Source organism: Chiloscyllium plagiosum, chromosome 9 (assembly GCF_004010195.1).
Source record: "Chiloscyllium plagiosum isolate BGI_BamShark_2017 chromosome 9, ASM401019v2, whole genome shotgun sequence".
NCBI classification, from domain to species: domain Eukaryota; kingdom Metazoa; phylum Chordata; class Chondrichthyes; order Orectolobiformes; family Hemiscylliidae; genus Chiloscyllium; species Chiloscyllium plagiosum.
The window spans coordinates 86630197-86651805 of NC_057718.1; the positions used below are offsets into that span (position 1 = coordinate 86630197).

At 40.7% G+C, this 21609-nt stretch overlaps 1 protein-coding gene across 1 annotated transcript in view; it reads left to right on the plus strand.

Moving 5' to 3' along the window:
• The first annotated feature begins 7255 nt into the window (after positions 1–7255).
• The window catches only part of LOC122553267 (metabotropic glutamate receptor 1-like), a 77994-nt gene continuing 63640 nt past the window's right edge, over positions 7256–21609 (plus strand). Inside the window, exons 1-2 of the mRNA XM_043696853.1 lie at positions 7256–7584; positions 8318–9117. Coding sequence (XP_043552788.1) covers positions 7535–7584; positions 8318–9117 — 850 coding nt within the window. The 5' untranslated portion in view covers positions 7256–7534. The remainder of the gene's footprint in view (positions 7585–8317; positions 9118–21609) is intronic.

Below are 21609 nucleotides of genomic sequence, written 5' to 3' on the forward strand. Positions count from 1 at the left end.
AAAGAAATGGGTGGCACAGTAGCACAGTGGTTAGCACTGCAGCCTCACAGCGCCAGAGACCTCAGGCAACTCTCTGTGTGGAGTTTGCACATTCTCCCCATGTCTGCGTAGGTTTCTTCCGGGTGCTCCGGTTTCCTCCCACAATCCAAAAAATGTGCAAGTTAGGTGAATTGGCCATGCTAAATTGCCCGTAGTGTTAGGTGTAGGGGAATGGGTCTGGATGGGTTGTACTTCGGCGGGTCGGTATGGACTTGTTGGGCCGAAGGGCCTGTTTCCACACTGTAATCTAATCTAAAAAAAATCTAATCTTACCACAAATGTTTTCGCATTGCCTTGCACTAAACGTCATCTGTCATGTGTTAGTCCATGTCATCAATCTGCCCGTGCCCTCCTGCTGTATCTAATGGAATGCAGCTTGTGAGCAAATGTTATAAGCTAGGAACTTGGTGAGTAAGGGAGTGAATCTCAAGGGTTAATCTTGAGGCGAGCCTTGTTTGGTTGCAGTTAGCATTTAACTGAAATTTACTGCTTAAGTTTCTACTAGACTAGCATAAGGATCACCAAGTCCTCTGCTGGAGACCAGATGAAATCAGTTAATTAGGTGGCTGGTCTAATCTGGCTTCTATGACTGCAGGAGAGTTTATTCATCTGAGTTTCAGGTAAAGGAAGCTGGAGTTCAATCTGTGTTGGAATGCAACTTGTAGCAGAGTGTTGAGCGAGGGGTTTGGTGAGTGAGGGGGTTTACTGAGCAAGGCACCAGGAATTGAAAATCTGCACAAGAGGAGACACAGCCAGTTGGACTTTGACACTGTTAAAATGTATGACTGTATTTCAAATAACATAAAATGAGATCTCAGATGCTTAGTAAATATTTTGCTCACTTGCCTTTTCAAGGGCAGGTAACCAATGTTTAATAATTATTAGTATCAGTAAAGTGTACTAGCAGCTTACAAGGAATAATAGGTTTATTAATTACAGAATAATGAATTAAAGCAAACTAATTAGGGCAAAAATATAGGTGGCAGGGCAGGATATCTGTTGTGACTGCAGAATGTGGGAGCTCCTGAATGCCAGTGCAATCCAGGGTAACTCATCTGTTTACACTCCCGAAGCTCACAGTTTCCACTCAGAGCTTACAAACTCAGCTTCAAACACTGTGATACATCCCTCAGGGGAAAGGTTATCTGGATGTTTATGCCAGGAGTCACACTTCTTTGGAAAGTGTATTCAGATTTGATCAATGGGTAGGGAAAGAAGGATATGACTGCAAATGAGGCAATTATAGACCCAGAAGATGGTGGTGGAGCAGCCTCTGCCATTTCAATTGACCAAGTTTGAGGTCCACTGATTGTGGTGGCATGATGCAGGAAGCATTCAAGTGAGGGGAATTAATATATATGTCAAGATTATATTGGACACCATTACTGGGGGGATAAATACAGGTCCCTGCAGCCAAGAGTGAGAATTCAGATGGGTGTGTTGCCTTTCCAGTATCACACTTTGGGCTCACTGCTCTGAGTCTCCATAAGACCATGAGACATAGGAGCAAAAGGGGCCATTCAGTCCATCAAGCTTGCATTGAAATTTAATGAGATCGTGGCTTACCTGATCGTCCTCAACTCCACTTTCCTACCTTTTCTCCATAATCCTTGATTCCCTTACTGATTAAACATTGGAGAGTTACTTGCAGGGGGAGGAAATAAAATTGTCATGGTCCATCTAGGCACCAACAATGTGGTTAAAGCTAGCAAAGACATTTTGCTGAAGATGTATGAGCAGCCAGAGATTAAATTAAGAAGGAGAACATGTAAAAATAAACTCTGGATTATTACCTGAGCTACTAGAAAATAGATATCAGATAAATAAGATTAGAGAGATGAAGGCATGGTTCAAAGATTGATGTGGGGGAAATAGGCTTTGATTTCTGGGGGACACAACTACTGGACTGGGAAGAATGGAAGCTGTACCATTAGGATGGTCTTTACCTGCTGGAATCAGTGTTTTGGTGAATCACATAATTTGGGTGGTTTAGAGGACCTAAAATTAAATAGTGGTGACAAGAAAGTCTGGATATATTTATTAAATTAAGCAGAAAACACAAGGCAAGACGGCAAGGTCACAATAAGGGAAATGGTGATCAGAGTATGAGTGGAAAGAAGCACGTGTAAAAAGCTAACAGTGCAACAATAGATAGTGCTATAGGTTATAAAAGTGGCAAAAAGACAGAACTATGGGCTCTGTAGCATTTGTGACACAATAGGTGAATGACAGCATAAAGAAAAAGAAATATATATGATCTGACAGCCATTACAGAGACATGGTTGTAAGAAGGAATTGGAATATTCAAGGATACATAATATTAAAGAACTGGAGGAAGCTAGAAAGATGTGAAGAGTTAGCTCCATTAATTAAAGCTTGCATTGTTACAATAGAGAGTGATAACCTTAATTCTGAAGATCGGGAGGTAGAATCAGTTTGGGTCGAGGCAAGAAATCATAAAGATAAGAAGTCACTTGAAGAAATAATATGTAGGCTCCCTAACTGAAACCACTAGTATGGGGTAGACAGGAAGAAATAATGGGGTTTGTGAGAAAGATAAAACAATCATAGGGGATTCTTGGTAGGAAAGTAAGATATGAAAAGAACTAAGGAGTCTCAAAAGGATAAATGTAGATCAAGAAAATTGTCAAACGGAGACAATTTGAAAGAAATGTGAGGTTATCCACTTGGCAGGAAAAATAGAAAAGCAGCATATTATTTAAATGAGAAGAGATTATGGAATTCTGAAGTACAAGAGAGACTGGATGTCCTGGCACATGAATCACAGTTTTAGTATGCAGATACAGCAGTGATGAGCGAGGCCACCAGAAAGCTGTTACTGCAGGAAGAATGGAATCAAAAAAGTAGTGAAGCTTTGCTACAGCTGTATAGAGTGTTGGTGAAACTATATCTGCATATGGACAATTTTGATCGTACTTAAGAAATGATGCTAAGCGAAGCAGTGGAGGGAAAGTTCAATTGACTTCTCCCTGGGATTGAAGATTATTTATGAAGAAAGGTCCAACCTGTACAGGCTATTTCACTAGAGTTTAGAAGACTGGGAGGGGATCTTATTGACACATCAGATCTTGAAGCAACTTGACTGGGTAGTAACTGGAATGATTTTTCTCTTCATGGGGAAGACTAGAACTAGGGGAAACCACTTAAAAGATAAGGGGTCTTTATTTAAATTCTGAGATGAGCAACTTGTTCTGTTCAGAGGGTCATGAGTCTTTGGAATACTCTTCCCCAGAGAGCATCAAGGTGGGGTCATTGAATATTTTTAAGGCTGAGGTAGATAGGCTCGTGATCGACAAGGGAGCCAAATGTTATTGGAGTTAGGTGAGAAACTGGAGTTGAAGCCATAATTGGATCATGCAGGATCCTGCTGAATGGTAGAGTAAACAAGAGAGGCTGAATGATCCGTTCATGCTCCTCATTCATATTATGTATGTTACTATCCATCAGATTTTTCAGACTTTTACATCATCTATAAACTTTGAATTTATGTTCTGTGCACCCAATTCCAAGTTATGAACCTATACAAAAGAAGGCCTTCTTGTGCTGAATACTTCCCTTCAGGAAAGCAGCAATTCATCACTGTATCTGTCCCTCTGCCAGTTTTTAAGCCAATTTGAATCCATGGATTTCAATTTTATCAACAGGTTTACCAAGTGGTACTTCATCAAATACCTTCTGAATGTCCCCATACATAATATCAACTGCACAACCCTCATCATCCCTCCCTCATTCCATTGTCCAAGAACTGGTTAATTCATTCAAACATCATTTTTCTCTAACAAATTCATGCTAATTTTAATTTATTAACTCATATTTATTTCAAAGTTCCAGTTAACTTGTCCCCAGATGTTTGGTTCTGAATTTGTTACTGCTGATGTTTACCTGACTGATCTCTTATATGATTGAATATGGGTGTAACACCTGACATCGTCCAGTCTTCTCGCATTATTACCAATCAAAAGGAGGATTATGACCAGAGTGTCTATAATATCCTCCCCCTTTTCACTATTCTCAATGATGCATCCCTCTTGAACATATTTTCAAGTATTAATTTCCTTTTTAATAAAAATGTCAACCACTGAATTCCAAATTACAGAAAGTCACTTCCCAAACTAATTTTGCATTCACAACTCTGAATAGTTTGCAAAATGATCTTATGTCAGCGTTTTCTGGTTATCAACTCTTCTGCTATTGGGAACAACCTCGACTATCTGTTCTACAGTTTATACTTAGAATGATAGAATGGTTAAAGCACAGAATGTGGCCATTCACTCCATCATGTCTGCTGGCTCACTGCATGAGAAATTCAACCAATACCACCCCCTTACCCTTTCCTATTCCCTGCTCAATTGTGTTCATCAGGTGCTTATCCAACTCCTGTTGAAAGCCATGATGGAATCCATTGTCTCAGGCAGGGGCATCCAGAGCTGAATGATTAACTGTGCAATAACATTTTCCCTCCAGTCACTTTTTGGGGATTCTTTTGCAAATTCCCTTTAAATTAAGGCTTCTGTTTCGTGATCCCAGAACAGCTTCTCTTTATCTCATCTGCTTAGACACTCGTGGTTTTAAATGCTAGCAAAATTTTCAAATTTCTCCTCTCCAGGGAGAGCAACCCCAGATTCTCCATCCACATAGCCTTGCAGAAAGATTCTCATAAATATTTTCAGTACTCTCTTTAAAATGTTCAAATTCCTCCCAAAGTGTAGTACCAAGAATTGAACACACTGTTCCAGTTTGTGCTGAAGTACTGTTCTTTAAAGCCTGGTCATAACTTCCTTGTTTCTGAACACTAAACCTCATTTATAAATGTATATTATTTGCCATTTTAAAAACTTTCTTAAGTTTCTCTTCTATCATTAACAATTTCTGCACATGTCACCCAGGTCAGTGCTTCCCAAACATTTTTTCCACTTTGGCTCCAACTCAGGATTTCTCAGTGAGAATTGTATCAGTGCGATGAGGCATTCCTGTGAGGATAGTCTGTGTTGTTGGGTCACTGTGAAAGTTCAGGTTCAAGAGGGACAGAGCATTCTCAAAGATCCATCCCACCCTGGCAATGATTTTCTACAACCTCTACCATCGGGGAGAAGGTACAGAAGCCTGAACACATGCACCAGCCGGTTTTGAAACAGTTTCTACCCTACTGTTGTTAGAATACTGAATTGACTCTTAACATTCGCCTGTACCTGTGTTTTTATTTTTGCCACTGTTTACCTATTATTTACTATCTATGCTACTTAACTCTGTGATCTGCCAGTATTGCTTGCAAAACAAAGCTTTTCACTGTGCCTCGGTACACGTGACAATAAATATATTCAATTCAATTCAAGGTGGATTTTGAGATTGGGAGTTAAATAATGATGAATGTAAAATGGGAGATGGTGATTATTATTATAGGGCTGGAAAACAAGTCTAGCCAGATAGCTCTTTGGGAGCCAATAAAGACATGACAGATCAAATGGCCTCCTTCTATATTGTAAATTCTATGATATGAGAGTGAGAATGCAGCTGTTATAACTCAGTCAGACCTCCACAGTGGGCATTGCTTTCTCAGAACACACAACCCAAAACTTCAACTCATGACCCCACTGGGGTCCTGAACCCCACTTTGGGAAGCCCTATTATTGGTCTCTGTATCTGCACCCCTTTAGAATTATATCCTTTATTCTGTATTCTCTCTATTTTAACTTTCAGTCAAAATATATCACTTCCTATTTCTCTGCATTAAATTTCATCACTGTGTCTGCCCAATCCACTAGTCATACCCATCTATATCCACCTGAAGTCTCCTACAAACCTCAGAGTTCACGGTACTTCACATTTTGTTTCATCTTCACATTTTGCAATTGTGCCCTGTACACCCAAATATATACATAAAAAAGTAGGCCTCCATTCTGAGGAAGGGTCACTTGACCCAAAACTTCAACACTGATTTCTCTCCACAGTTGCTGCCAGACCTGCTGAGCTTATATAGAATCTTCTGTTTTTGTCTCTGATTCCACAGTTCTTTCAGGTTTTGTTTTAAGAAAAGTAGGCATTTCAGCACTGACCCTTGAGGACCCCACCAAATAGCAATCATTGTCCATTACTCTGTTCTCCAACACCCAACTCGGTATACATGCACCCACTATCCCTTTAATTCCATGAGCTTAAAGCAGTATTGTTAGAATTTTGAACAGCTCTACTAAAACTTCTGTAAGTTTCTCTGTTCTAAGCAGAATAATCCTAGCTTGCCTAGTGTCTGCACATAAATTGAGGTCTGTCAGCCCTGATGCATTCTCGTAAAACCCTCTGCAAAACGTTGGCATCCTTCCGAGGATGTGGTGCCTAGAATTGGATAGTGATTTATGAAGGTTTCAAATAACCATCAGAATTTAGAATGTGGGTTTCTTAATCTTATTCAGGCTAGAGTTTTGGCTAGGTCTAGCCGTGCCCCCTGAGGACCTCTTACAAAACTGTTTTATTTTCTTTTGACACAATAATCCATTCTTTTGGTCAACCAATCTAGCATTCAGAAGAGGGGGAAGTTCCTTTTGCACAGCGTATAGTCGCCATGCCGTCGAACTACGGTCGTAATAAGAAACTGGGACATTTCGAACAGTTGGGAACGGTTGCCATGAGAATCAAACTATTTAGTCTTCAGATTTTAATTTTAACTCAGATTGGCCCAGGATCATTAGATGAAATTAGTGCCAAAACACTATTTCCCAATGCAAGTTTTCAGGAAAGTTGCTTGGAGGCTGGGGGTGAGGGGTGAAAGATTTCCTTATGCAGATCACGGACAGATCTTTTTAAAGGAAAATAGCTAGGAACATTTCGCCCAGTCTGTTGTTTAGGAGGATGTAGACCCTTTTCTCATGCAGGAATTTCTGCTGCTAGCTGTCTCCTTTGGCTCCATTTAATTCTGACGCTGGCGGGTGGAGATGCCCTGATTTCAGCTCTGTAGTAAAACAGATCGGAAGAGAGAGGGCAGGAGTGTTCAGGCAAAGCGCTTTCTCACAGCAAGCCTAGCCGACCGCAAATGAGAGCTGACAGAATAATTGGGTCCGCCTGGCTAGAGGGAGGACAGTGATCATCGCAATGATCACAGGTAAGTGTCGAATTTTAGCTTCTATTTCTGGGGGTGGGCAATTCGGCTGTGAGAGGTACAATTTGTTGGCTCACTCGTGTAAATGCATCGACATTACAACCCCCCCCCCCCCCCCCACCACCACCACCACCCTACACCCATGTTGTCTTGACTTGCTCGCGATTGGTGTGGGCAAGTCTGCTCATTGCGTTTCTGTGCCGCACACCCGGGAAACATCAGCTGAGTCGCCGATCTGAACTCCCGCCAGTAACCTGGCGAAAGCTCCGACTTGGACCCGTGCCTGGCGTTAACCATGTTTGAAGAAACCACGACGAACTTTAGTTAAGGAGTTCGCAAGCGCTTGAGCGCGGTTTGCAGAGTTGCAACGGGTTGGCGCTGACCATGGTGCTGAAACTATCCCTGTCTCTGGAAGATGTCTGGCCCAGAACCAGGTATTGAACTCTCTGAATCTATCAATAGGTGCAATACTGAAAAAGTGTGGTTAATACAGGGGCCGCGGGGAACTGAATAAATGTGAAATACGTATTAAATTGTAAATCTGCTCCTGCGGCAGATATGATTAATCTTAACCTCGATCTTGACCGTCTTCTGAGTAGGCTGCAGTGCCGAACAGCCTCATTCTTGTTCTCCCCGTGTAGATTAGCTGTGCATTGGAATTGGACCAGTTTTAAGGCGCATTTTATAGCCGGCAGCTTCCTTTTATTGAGTTACTGATTTCAAGGATGTTCCTTTTACCGAGTTGTCCCAACTGAAGGCAGCTGGAAAATAACGGTGACGCGCCTTGGCTATATCCAGGTGGAAAACAGCCAATGTGCGCGTTTTCTGGCCTGACTCAAGCTGAGGACAGTCTCCTGCGAGATATGCTAGTCCACACATCTTTAGTTTCTACAGATCTGTGTGCGCAGGGAGCCGGGTTCTCATCCGCTCGAATTTAAGCAGCAATCACAGTATTTTTTTTAAAAAATAGAGTGCACAAGTTTGATTTAATGTTTACATAGACTTTTGCTTTCGCTGTACATTAGGGTCGTTCTGACACCAAAATTCTAGTTTGGCGGTAAAACAGCCAGCTCTCTTTTCACTGTAAGGTTTATCCATATTACCCAGATTTGTGTGTTTGGAATTTGTGACCATCTGTCTTGTTTTTTTTTAATTCCCCTTCTCTAGTCGCACCTGTAGATCCGGACAGACTGAATGCCCCTTTCCACACCAAAAGGTTTGTCTCAATACTTGCAGCGGAAGGATGGTTATAAAAAGAGTAGGAAGCTGCAAGCAGCTTTGCATTGACATGCTGACCCTGTGGCTGCTCCTCATACCGGCCACCCTGTGCGTTCAAGAGCCAGAGGTGGGGAAGAGAGTCCTGCTCTCCATGAATTCGGTTCAACGCTCGGTGGCGCGAATGGACGGCGACGTGATCATAGGGGCTCTGTTCTCAGTGCACCACCAGCCGCCGGCGGAGAAAGTCCCCGAGAGGAAATGCGGGGAAATTCGCGAGCAGTATGGGATCCAGAGGGTGGAAGCTATGTTCCACACCCTGGACCAAATCAACGCCAATCACAACCTGCTGCCGAACATCACCCTGGGCTGCGAGATCCGCGATTCCTGCTGGCACTCGTCCGTGGCTCTGGAGCAGAGCATCGAGTTCATTCGAGATTCCCTCATCTCCATGAGGAACGAGAGGGATGGACTGACGCAATGTCTTGAAGGACCGGGCTCAGAGACCAAGACGCCCATAGCTGGGGTCATCGGACCAGGCTCCAGCTCGGTCGCCATCCAGGTCCAGAACCTTCTGCAACTTTTCAACATTCCCCAGATCGCCTACTCGGCCACAAGCATCGACCTGAGCGACAAGACCCTCTTTCAGTATTTCCTGCGGGTTGTACCCTCCGACACTCTCCAAGCCAGGGCCATGCTGGACATTGTGCAGCGGTACAACTGGACCTATGTGTCTGCTGTTCACACTGAAGGTAAGGAATAACCCGGTTGTGGACTCTGTTGCGCGTTTGCATTTTGGCTTTGCACAGGTTTGACTGCGGAATCCGCGACTGGCAAGAGGATTGCAACTGTACCGAGCTCTAACTTCGCCCAGTTTCTCTCCCCAGGATTGTCTGCTTTCGTTTCAGATTTCCAGCATGGGCAGTCTCTGGGGCTGAGCTCACCAACAGCAAATGGAAACAGTAGAAAATACCACTTTAGGTCTTTCTTCATGGCTTGCTCCCAAAGAAAAAGCCTTAACTCTTCCAGTTTAGAAAGTAAAGCATTAGCTGTGCGTTTGTTGTGTGTAGGTCCGTGCGTTGAGCCTCACACTTTCCACTTCGACTAGGTAACGGTGTAGAGTTTACAGTGTATCTGGGTGCTGTTCACTTGAACCCTTTTGAAGTAGGTTGCAGCCTCTGCGGTATACGCAGGTGACTTCAGCTTTGAAAGTAGCACCACACTTCAAATTGAAGCCCCTCGCCTTGCATCAGAAAGTGGTGGATACAAGCCCAAACACATGAGCGCGAGTGACACTCCAATTTGACCATAAGCGAGTATTGCATTGTGCTGTCTTTTCATGGGAGACGCGAACCTTGGGTACCCTTTAGCCATTCACATGGAGACTGAGGAAGCGTCCTACAACAACCCCTTCTTGTTTAGTGTGAGGGAGGTCAGTAACCATGCAGCCACCACTGAAACCTACAAAATGAAGGAGAAAAGCAGCAAGTCTGACAGCATCTCTGGATAGAGAGAGAGAGAGAGAGAGAGAGTTGCTCTTTCTCTCTCCACAGATGCTGCCAGACCTGATGAGTTTCTCCAAAACTTTGTGCTTCAGTTTCTGATTTCCAGCATCAGCCTATATCAAAGGGTATGCCTTATGTTCTGGTCCTGGCCAAATTGAATAAAAGGACCAGAAGTTCATTCCAGGCATCTGGCATTACTGTGATCTTTGGCGGTCCTAATTAGTTTAATTTGGAACTCAGGCCCTGAAAAAAATAATTGTGTTATTCTGTGACAAGTGCCCCAACCCAACTCTACTTATCGAGTCATACCACATGGAAACAGACCCTTCAGTCCAATTCATTCGTGCCGACCAAATTTCCCAAACTAAACTAGTCCCACCTGCCTGTATTTGGCCAATATCCTTCTAAGCCTACCCATTAAATGTTGTAACAGTACCTGACTGTCCTAGGATAAGGGTATTGCTGGTGAGACCTGCATTCATTGCCCATCCCCAGTTGTTCATGGGAAAGTGAGCCCTCTCTTCCAATCGCTGCAATCTACGGTGAAGGTGCTTCCCAAAATGGTGTCAGGTGGAGAGTTACATGTTTTTGAGTCAGTGGTGTGTAAAGAACAAGAATAGGTCACCCCGTTCAGACTAGTATATGATGAAGCCAGCTTCAAGTGGTGGTCGTTGGGGAGGGTGTGAGGGTGGCTGAACAGTACACCTGATAGTGTCATCATGCACTTGCTTCCCTTGACCTGCTAAAGTATGAGGCCACATATTCAGAAGCACTTAGTTCCCTGCATGATCAAAGAGCTACCTGGAAAAAAAACCCATTCATTTTACGTCAAGGTGGGGCTATTGGAGCTTGCAGGCTAAAGATAGTCTAGGCTTTTTGCCAGAGTAGGAAACCCTAGCCATTGTTTCCAACTATTAGCTTAGTCCAGTGCTTCCCAAATAATGTTCTAATGTGACCCCAATATTAACTTGAAAGTTAACACCTCCCTAGATGCCAACAAAAAAAGATACAAAGCATTAAAGTAACATAGTAACATTCAATAGATAATTATTAAAGCTAATATATTTTACTTCATTTTAGAAACATAAAAATCTGTTGTTTTAAATACTTTGCAAAACTTATAATTTTACGTACTCACCACTCCATTACTTTATCACAAATCTTGGTCAGAAGCAGCGGACACAATTAGTGTTCATATTTACATTCACTATTACTGATCTATAGCAACGTCACATAGAGTCATAAAGTTATCCAGCATGGAAACAGACCCTTCAGTCCAACTGCCAGCCAGGTGTCCTCAGCCAATCTAATCCATTTGCCAGCACTTGACCCACATCCCTCTAAACCCTTCCTATTCATATTCCCATCCAGATGCCTTTTAAAAGTTGTAATTGTACCAGCCTCCACTTGCCAGCTCATCCCATACACAAACAACCCTCTGCATGAAAAAGTTGCCCCTTTTAAATATTTCTCCCCTCACCTTAAACCTATGCCATTTAGTTTTTTGACTCCACTCCTCTGGTGAAAAGACCTTGGCTATTCACCCTATCCATGCACTTATGATGTTATAAAACTCGATAAGATCGCCCCTCAGCCTCTGATGCTCTAGGAAACAAAGCCCCAACCTATTCGGGCATGACCTATAGCTCAAACCCTCCAGTCCCAGCAATATTCTTGCAAATCTTGTCTGAACTTTTTCAGGTTTAACAACATCTTTCCTGTAGCAGGGAGACCATCAAGGATTCCTAAAGACCATCTTGACACCATTGACTTCAGTGTAAAATCAATGAAATAATCTTGTAATTTTCTACAGAGGCTTTCAAAATACATAAAACAGTATTCATAATCAGAAAGGCTGCAGTTTTATTGTGAATAGCAAGTCACTTACCTGAAGGTGGAGTTTCATGCCTCCCAACCCAGGATTTGGCTTTAGGAGGAATATAGAGACTTCTGAACAGGCATCAAATATAATGTGTGATAGTCACTGACCACTGAGGGGTTCAGCCAATTTATCCATATTCCCCAATGACAGAAAGCTCAGTAAAGCTCATCTGCCCACCCATGCAGACTGTAATAACCCTGTCTCTATCTGCCACCATTCCCCCTTCTGACACATTCATTAGTCTGACACACACACACACACACACACATTGACCAGCAGAGGTACAGCATTTTGAACTGATGTGTGGCCATTTTTAAATTAACTTAAATACAAGAAAAACACTCAAGACTGACGAGCACAATGAGGGCAAGGATGACTGGCAGCTGGCCTTTGACGTTGAAGTGCAGTTTCAGTGGTGAGGAAAAAAAACATCAGTTCCTTTGTTTCTGTAACCCCCCCTCCCCCTCCATGAGAGATTGCAGATTCCTAGAGTTTGGGGAAGATATTCTCAAACCAACCTGTTCAGAAACATTATTACACACCTCTGGAAGAGGTGGGACTTGAAGCTGAGCCTTCTTGCTGAAAGGTAGGATTACTATGTCTCCACAGAGTTTTGGAATGCTGCTGTAAGAAATGAGTATCAGCTGACTCATTACTCATGAATGATCAATGGGACCTCTTTATTCATCAGTCCAAAGTCCACACTGCATTCTTTGCATCATATATTGTACTGCACTTACCTCCTCAACCATTTTACTCAGCAGTTATCCATCCACTCATATCCCACATTGTAAAGCGAACTGACGCTAAACTCTCCATACCCTTTTTAAAACTGAACATGAGCCAATAGCCCTGATTGCACAGTTCACAATCTGTTTAAAGATGTAATTTGTCCATAACCCACAACATTTTTAATGCCACAATTGTAACATCAATCTCGACTGTTTCTTTAATTTTTCTATGGATATCATTCGGAAGGCTGACATTTATTGCTCATCCCTAGATTTGATGAAAAATCATGGTGAGCCTTCTTAAATAGGTTTTCTGCTGAAATTTATTTGAAGTAAAATTATATTACCATGCTCCAGTTTGATTTGAAAGTTTGACACTTGGCATAAGCAATTGATGCAGACTGGAGAGTTTTGGTTCTCCAGATGTTTGTAATAATTTCCAATTGGTATTTTCATCATTAGTGCAAACACTGATACAAGAATATCTAAAGAAAAAGAGTAGCTAAAGTAAACATTAGTCCCTTTAGAATTAGAGAGTGAAGAAATTATCAATAGCTATGAGAAAATAACAATCACACAACACAAATATTTTGTCTGTCTTTTTTAGAAGACATTAGTTTCATTCCAGTAATTTATTGTAACTTAATATCTGAAAAAAGATAAAATTAAGGAAATTAGTATCTATGGAGAAAAGGTATTGGAGAACCTATTGGGATTAAACTCTCTCAAATCCCTGCAACCCAGATGGCCTACACCCTAAGGTTTTAAAAGAGAACACTATCAAGATCATGAACAGCTTGCTATAATTTTCTTAATTCCCTAAAGTTTGGGAACAGTCTCAACAAATTGGAAGTTAGCCAACTTTTTCAAGAAAGGAAGGACAGAGAAATCCACAGGTTACTTATCCTAATATTAATTGTTGGGAAAGTACTGAGATTTATTATTAAGGAAGACTTAACAATGTACTTTGAAAAAAAATTGTATGAATAGAATAAGTCAATAATGGTTTTTGCCAAAATAAAGTCCGGTTTCACATTTATTGGAGCTTTTTTGAGAATTTAAATGGTAAGTTACGCTATGGAGAACCGGTAGATATTTCACACCTATGTTTTCAGAAGGCATTTTATAAGATGCCACATAAAGGATTAAGGGCAACTTAAAGGCTAATTATGTTATGGCAAAGATATTAGCATGGATTGAGGATTGGTTCATAGATGGGAAACAGAGTGGGAATAAATGGGACATTTTCAAATTGGCAGGCAATGAATACTAGAGTACATCTAATGACTAGTGAAGTGAGTGAGTGCTGGAAACTTAGCCATTTACAGTCTATGCTATTGATTTAGTTACATTATTTTCTGTCTCTTCATTTTGGTTTGCTGAAGACACAAAGCTAGTGGAGAAGGAGGAGACAAAGAGGCTACAGGAAGGTATAAACAGGTTAAAAGTGAGGGCAAAAGTGGCATATGATTATAATGAAGCAAGTATAAAATTATTCACTTTAGTAATAAGAATAGTAAAGCAGATTTTTAAAACTAAAGTGTGAAATCTGTGTTGATGTTCAAAGACTGCACTTACAAGATATGCAGAAAGTTAACATCCACATCTAGTAAGCCATCGGGATGGCCTTTATTGCAAGGGGACTGGTGAAAAAGAATAAAATTGATTTGTTAAAATATTACAGAGTTTTGGTGAGACCATATTTGGAGTACTGTGTGCAATTTTGGTCTCCACATTTCAGAAAATATATGTACTTGCATTGGAAGCTGTACAACAAATGTTTACTAAATTTGTCCCTGGAATGAAGGGATTGTCCCAAGATGAAAGGCTGAACACATTAGGTCTATCTCATTGAAACATAAAAGATTCTGAGGGGATTGATACAGTAGATGTTGGGAGAGTGTTTCTAATGGTTAGGGAAACTAAAACATAGGGACACAGACTCAGGAAAGAGGCAATTCATTTAGGACCAAGATTAGGAGAAATTTCTTCGCCCAAAGACCTGTGAGCCTTTGGAATTTGTTTTGTCCCAGTGGGTTCTGGAGGCTCCATACGTATAAATTTGATGCTGGGATAGACAGACTTTTATGATTGTTTAGGAAATATAGCGATATGGGGAGCAGGCAGGAAAGTGGCACAGCAGCCTTTACAAGACATGTGATGCACTATTGCTTCTACTTCCTGTGTATTCTTGATTTGCACATGGGTCTAAAAATTGGTATGGAGATATTAGCTACTTGATGGTCCTCACATGCAGTGGCAATTTTCTGTCTATTATTGAAAGAGGTGTCTTAACACAATTAATGCAGCTTAAAATTACAAAGGAATGTCACAGAGTGAGAACAATATTCAACTTCTAACATTGCAAATAACTGTTTCTCAACTTTCAAAGACTTTGCTCCAAAGATGCAATTCTAGCATGAAGTCTCATTCACCATAACTTTGTATGAACAAGTTCAGGATCCTCTCTTTGTCACACTAATAATATACGGAAATAATGGAAAATCATACTTTCAATGGATGAACTCAATACTGAGAATGCATATTTCAAACCTTGTTGAGCAAACAGACTTATACACATGCAATGCAGTTGATTAGGTTTCCACACTGATATGAAGTGCACAGTGTTGTGAGTTTAAAATAAGTTCTTAAGTATTGCCAATCAATACTACAACTTAAATCATTAGTACCATGATGTGAATGCCGTTACTGCTTAGCACCAAAACAACATAAATCACCATCTGGTGGATTTTTTTTAGAAACAAGTTCTCAAGGGTTGGATATTGTGTTTTAGTATTTACAACTAATTAATGAGACTTTACTTATAATGGGTTTGAATATTGTATGAGAGGAGAATTAGATATCTCATTCCATATTGCACCTTAGCGGGTAGCCTTTGTAGATTGGTGGACTAATTTGACTCACTAACACAGAACTCTATTCTAATCCAAATATTTTCTGAACCCTCATTGTATGTTGACATTAAATTTCAGGTTGGAATTTGTAAAATTGAGATCTTTACTTCGTTGGATTTTCATTTAATTCTGACCTAATTTCCGAAAGAACAACATATCAATAATATGAGAATATTTATTTGACATGACAACAACAGTAAAACAAAATTCAGAATTTCGATTAAACATAGGGATGTAAAACACAGAAACAGACCCTTTGATCCAATTCATCCATGCCAACCTGATATTCTACATTAATCTAGTCCCATTTGCCAGGATTTGGCCCATATCCCACTAAACCCTTCCTATTCATATATTCCTATTCTAGATGCCTTTAGGGATAAGTGGGTTTTATTACTATAGAACAATTAATGTCAATTTTGAAACGGTGAAGGTCTGCGGTGGGAGTGGGGCACAGTGGACTTATTTGGCTGTATATTCCAGAGATGTTTGCATGATTAGAAAGTATAGGAATTAACTAAATAGACAATACAGTCAGTTCTGCTATAAGGCACATTTCTTCAACATGAATTGGCTTTAAAGCGACTGAGCAAAATAGACCATTGGTGTAGAACGTGAACTTTGCTTATCTGTATTGTCCATAATGTGATTCCAGCCCCATTAGATTATATAGAGCTATTATTGCACAATTTTCTTATAAAGCTAGATTGCACAAGAACCAAACTTTCGCATTATTTTAGAACTGACTGTACGTCATTGTTATGGCTCCCACATCAAAAGCAAATCTCAGTCAGGATGGTAGTGTAAATGATTGATAGCTTAGAAAGGCAGTCATTTCTTAGAGAGCCAGAGAGGTGTCAGAGATTCAGCCTTTGCTTCCACGTCTTTACATTCATTAATAAAAACTACTTGTTGTATCTGGCATGCGATATGGAAGTCTCACATTCTCAGGTCTGAGATTGCTGAATGGACTGAGGACAATTGCAAATGTGTGAAGTTGTATATTTAAATTTTCAAGCATGCAACATAAGAAATTAATTGCATTTTAGATCACAGAATCTCTACAGCGTGGAAACAGGCTATTCAGATCATGCCAACCCTCTGAAGAGAATGCCATTCAATACTTACACCCCTACTCCATCCCTAGGAGAAAATGACGACTGGAGATGCTGCAGATCAGAGTCGAAGAGTGCAGTGCTGGAAAAGCACAGCCAGTCAGGTAGCATCCGAGGAGCAGGAGAATTGATGTTTCGGGCATAAGCCTCATTCCTGATGAAGGGCTTATGCCCGAAGCGTCGATTTGCCTGCTCCTTGGATGTTGCCTGACTGGCTGTGCTTTTCCAGTGCCACACTCTTTGACCCCTACCCTATCCCTGAATTTCCATGGCTAATCCACTAAGCTACACATCCCTGGTCACTACGCAGTATGGCCAATTCACCTAATCGGCACATCTTAGGACTGTGGGAGGAAACCTGAAGGAAACCCACGCAGACACAGGGAGAATGTGCAAACTCCACACAGACAGTCACCTGAGTCTGGAATTGAACTTGGGTTCTTGGTGTTGTGAGGCAGCAGTGCTAACCACAGAGCCACCATGTTCAAAGATGTATCCTGTTCCGGTATTTTTTGTATGTAGCATTATCCTTCTTAGCTTCAAGTCATCCTCATCTGACTAGATTGCTTTCCAGTCCTATTCCTGAAAGGATATGAAAGCAGCTCTAGGAGCAGGAGTAAGCTATTTGGTCATATGAGCCTTCACCATCATTCAGTAAGACCAATGTTCAATCCTACCTTACTGCAACATCCCCTTTAATTGTCTTAATTTTCAAAGGTTAGCTGACGTCTGTCTTGATTGCATCAATAACTGAGCATCTACAAATGTGTGTGGCAGACAATTCCTATTTTCCTAACCCTTTAAGTGATTTCACCTCATCTCAGCGCTATCCTAAGTCTGCAGTTCCATGTTTTAGATTCCATAGCATTTTCTCACCTGTCAAACTTCTTCCAAGTGTCATGTTTCAATTAGATCACTTTCGTTCTTCTACTTTCCAGAGATTATTGGCATAGACTATTCATTCTCTTAGGACAATCCTCTCATCTGAGGAGCACAATAGTAAATCCATGTTGTACCCGCTTTGGAACAAGTATATGCTTCTTTGTGTAAGGATAGCAAAGCTGCATACCTTACTCCAGGTGTTAACTTGCCAATGGTCTTCAGCAGCATGGTATTACAGTGGTTAGCACAGCACCAGAGACCTAGGTTCGATTTCAGCCTCAGGCAACTGTCTGTGTGGAGTTTGCATATTGTTTCCGCGTGGGTTTCCTTTGGGTGCTCCAGTTTCCTTCCACAGTCCAAAGATGTGCAGGTTAGGTGAATTGGTTATGCTAAATTGTCCATCGTGTTCTGGCATGTGTAAGTTAGGTGCATCAGTCAGGGGAAATGTAAAGTTACAGGTTATGGGAATGAGCCTGGATGAGATACCCTTCGGAGGGTCAGTGTGGAGTTGTTGGTCCTAATGGCCTGGTTCTACACTGTAGGGATTCTAAGATGGATTCTGTGATGACTCCAATAGTCTCACGCCTTTGTAACTAAAGCCATCACATTGTTTGACCACCTAAATTCTTTTATTTTGTTAATTGTCCACGATTCATGTATAATGCTACTTAGTCCCCTCTGAATGCAAACATTCTTCCATCTCTCTTCATTCAATAAAAAGTTCTGCTTTTTCATTTATAGTCCAAACTGGATTATTTCATAACTTGCCACATTATAGTCCATCTGCCATGTTCTTTCCCACTCAGTCACCTTGTCTGTATTCCTTTGCAAGCTCTTTTCATTTGTCTTACCAATTATCTTCCTAAACAACTTGGATATTTTACAATCAGTCCCTTCAGCTATGTTATTAATACAGATTGTATATAGTTGAAATGCAATGACTAATCCTTCTGGTATGCTGCCAGTTACAGCCTGCCAACCTGAAAATGAGCCATTTATTCCTGCTTTCTGTTTTCTGTCTGTGAACCAATCCTCAAATCACATGAGTATATTATTCCCAAACCCCACGAAATGCTATTAGAAAATTCAAATACTGGACATCCATCAGTTGTCCCTTACGTATATTCTAAATTACATTCTCAAAAAATTCTAATTGATGTGTCAAACAATTTCTCTTTCATAAATCCCTCCTGACTCTGCCTAATTATATTATGATTTTCTAAATGTCCTGTTACCACATCCCAGAATAGATTCTAACATTTTGCCTTTGCTATTTCAGGCTAATCAGCCTAGTTCCTCCATTTACCTCTGTTACTCCTTTCACAAATAGAGTTATGTTTGTAACCTTCCCATTCTTGAGAACTGTTCTCAAATCCAAGCAATCCTAGCAGAGTAAGTCCAATGCATCTTATTATCCCTATGTCTGTCAGTTTTAGGTTACAAGACCAGCGGATTTATTGCCACTCCGTGCCATTGATCGGCTCAGGCTTGGAGGGCCGTAGGGCCTGTTCCTGGGCTGTAAATTTTCTTTGTTCTTTGTATTAGATTTTCTAGTGTTATTTCTTTACCTATAAAGTTTCCTTTTCATTCTAACTAGTCCCTTGACTCCCAATTATTTCAGAACATATTTTGTCTTTTCTGCTGTGAAAACAGATATAAAGTATTTGCTTAGTGTCTCTGTCATTTCCTTATTCTTCTGTATAATTTCACCTCTCTCTGTCTTTAATGGAGCCATATTTACATTCATTAACCTATTCCTTTTCTTCATAAACTCATAGATATGCTGACAACAAGCCATTATGTTTCCTTGCTGATCTATTCTGAATCCATTTTATCTTTTCTTAACAATTTCTTGATCTTCCCTTTTGCTGAATTCTAAAGTTTTCAAAATTTTATAGGCCTTTTCTCATATTATTTCTAACTTCTCTTGCAGCCATGATAGGATAATTTTTTTTCTTCTATGGGGTATTTATGCCTTCAAGGGATATTTGTTGGAAATTGTGTATTAATTTTTAAACACTTTCTATTAGTTGTCTGCCAGCATGTCTCTTAATGTCAACCTTTTCCAACTTGTCCTTCATACAGAGGTAGTTTATCTTGCTTGGATGTAAGATCCAGACTTAAGTAAAACATTTGCAAACTGACATTAATGTATTTTATATATACAATAGTTACCTTTCCCCGGAAACCCTTTTCACTACAGGGATGTTAATTAATCCTTTCATATTGTACAGTACTAGATCCAAAATAGCCTGTCCCTAGTTGAGCCATCAAGATACTCATCCAGAAATATATCCTTCATACTTTCCTTAAATGTGCTGTATAAACTACTACAACTAAGTCAGCTTATCCAGTCTATATGCATCCATCATGCCATATAATGTCATTCTATAATTTGGGCTTATTCAGATTGTCATGGAGAAAGCAAAGTCAAGAACTATTTTCAAGCTTAGTTTTCAAGGTTACACTATTCATTATTTTCAAACTAAATATTACTGTATAGATTACAGTCTGATATATGATCACTTAGTTACATTAGGTAAAGACTGATCTATCATCTTTGTGTTCATGCCTGTGTTCTTAACATGTCTTCTGGAGAGTCTCACAATCTAGTGTGTTTCAGATTGTTGTAACTCCACCTACACTGTGGTATTTATACCTGTGTGTGCAGCTCAGTGACATCATTACAAGGTTGTTGCAGGGTCCTAATGCCATTACACAACAGCTTTCCACAAGCTGTTTCCCTCAGTCATAAACATTTAGAATCACAGAGATGTACAGCACAAAACAGACCCTTCGGTCCAACCCGTCCATGCCGACCAGATATCCCAACCTAATCTAGTCCCACCTGCCAGCACCCGGCCCATATCCCTCCAAACCCTTCCTATTCATATACCCATCTAGATGCCTTTTAAATGTTGCAATTATACTAGCCTCTACCACTTCCTCTGGCAACTCAATCCATTCATGAACCACCCTCTGCATGAAAGAGTTGCCCCGTAGGTCTCTATTATATCTTTCCCCTCTTGCCCTAAACCTATGCCCCCCAGTTCTGGACTCCCACACCCCAGGGAAAAGACCTTGTCTATTTATCTTATCCATGCCCCTCATGATTTTATAAACCTCTATTAGGTCACCCCTCAGCCTCCAACGTTCCAGGGAAAACAGCCCCAGCCTATTCAACCTTTCTCAAATCCTCCAACCCTGGCAACATCCTTGTAAATTTTTTCTGAATCCTTTCAAGTTTCACAACATCCTTCCAATAGGAAGGAGACCAGAATTGCACAGAATATTCCACAAGTGCCCTATTCCTGAATAAGTTACCTAGTTGTAATTTTTTAATGACATTTACTGTACATTTTCCTTTCATACTCCTACCATTCTAAGTATTTAAATAGAATATCTTTGACAGAAGGTGAAACAGGAAAGCCTATTACCAGGTTTGGAAACACCTAAGGTAAAATTGTGAGCTTGCATTTTCTGTGCTGGCTTTGATCAGAATAATATTAATTGCTGAAGGACCTTGAGCTGATGCAACTGCAGGGACATATGGGATGTTGTATTGGCCTTTCTTCTCAATCATTAATGTCTGGATCAAGTGACATTGTTTCTTGTGAGAAAACAATTACATTATTCATCTATAGGTAGTTGTTCTTCACTCTACAGACGCTCCTGAGAGTTGTTCTCTGCTATTGAAGAATGTGTTTGCCAGCATTCTGTTTGTCTTTGAAGTGAAATATTGAACAAAAGTTTTAGGAGGTTATGAAATAATATTTGCTTCTCATTGATTTGTTGTTTGTTTAACAAATGATCTGGAATTCTTCCCATGTAGACAAGAAGTGTGATCACCTGTCCTGCACCTGATTTGGTGCCCAAACCAGAATAGCTCAAAGTTTCAGGAATGGTGCTTCACTAGTTTGCCAATATATAGATCTATCAATTGGATCTGATAACTTGGACTTTTGTGGTAGGAAGACTGGTACAGGCAAATTTTGATGGTTTTGGTTAACTATTCAACTCCCCCTCACACTCCCCCAAGGACATGCAAAACCTGGGCCTCTTCCACTGCCAAATCAAAGTCACCATCAACTGGAGGGAGAACGCCTCATCTTCCACCTCAGGACCCTACAACCCCACGGCATCAACATTGACTTCACCAGTTTCCAAATCTCTCCTCCCCCCACCTCATCCCAGATTCATCCCTCCAACTTGGC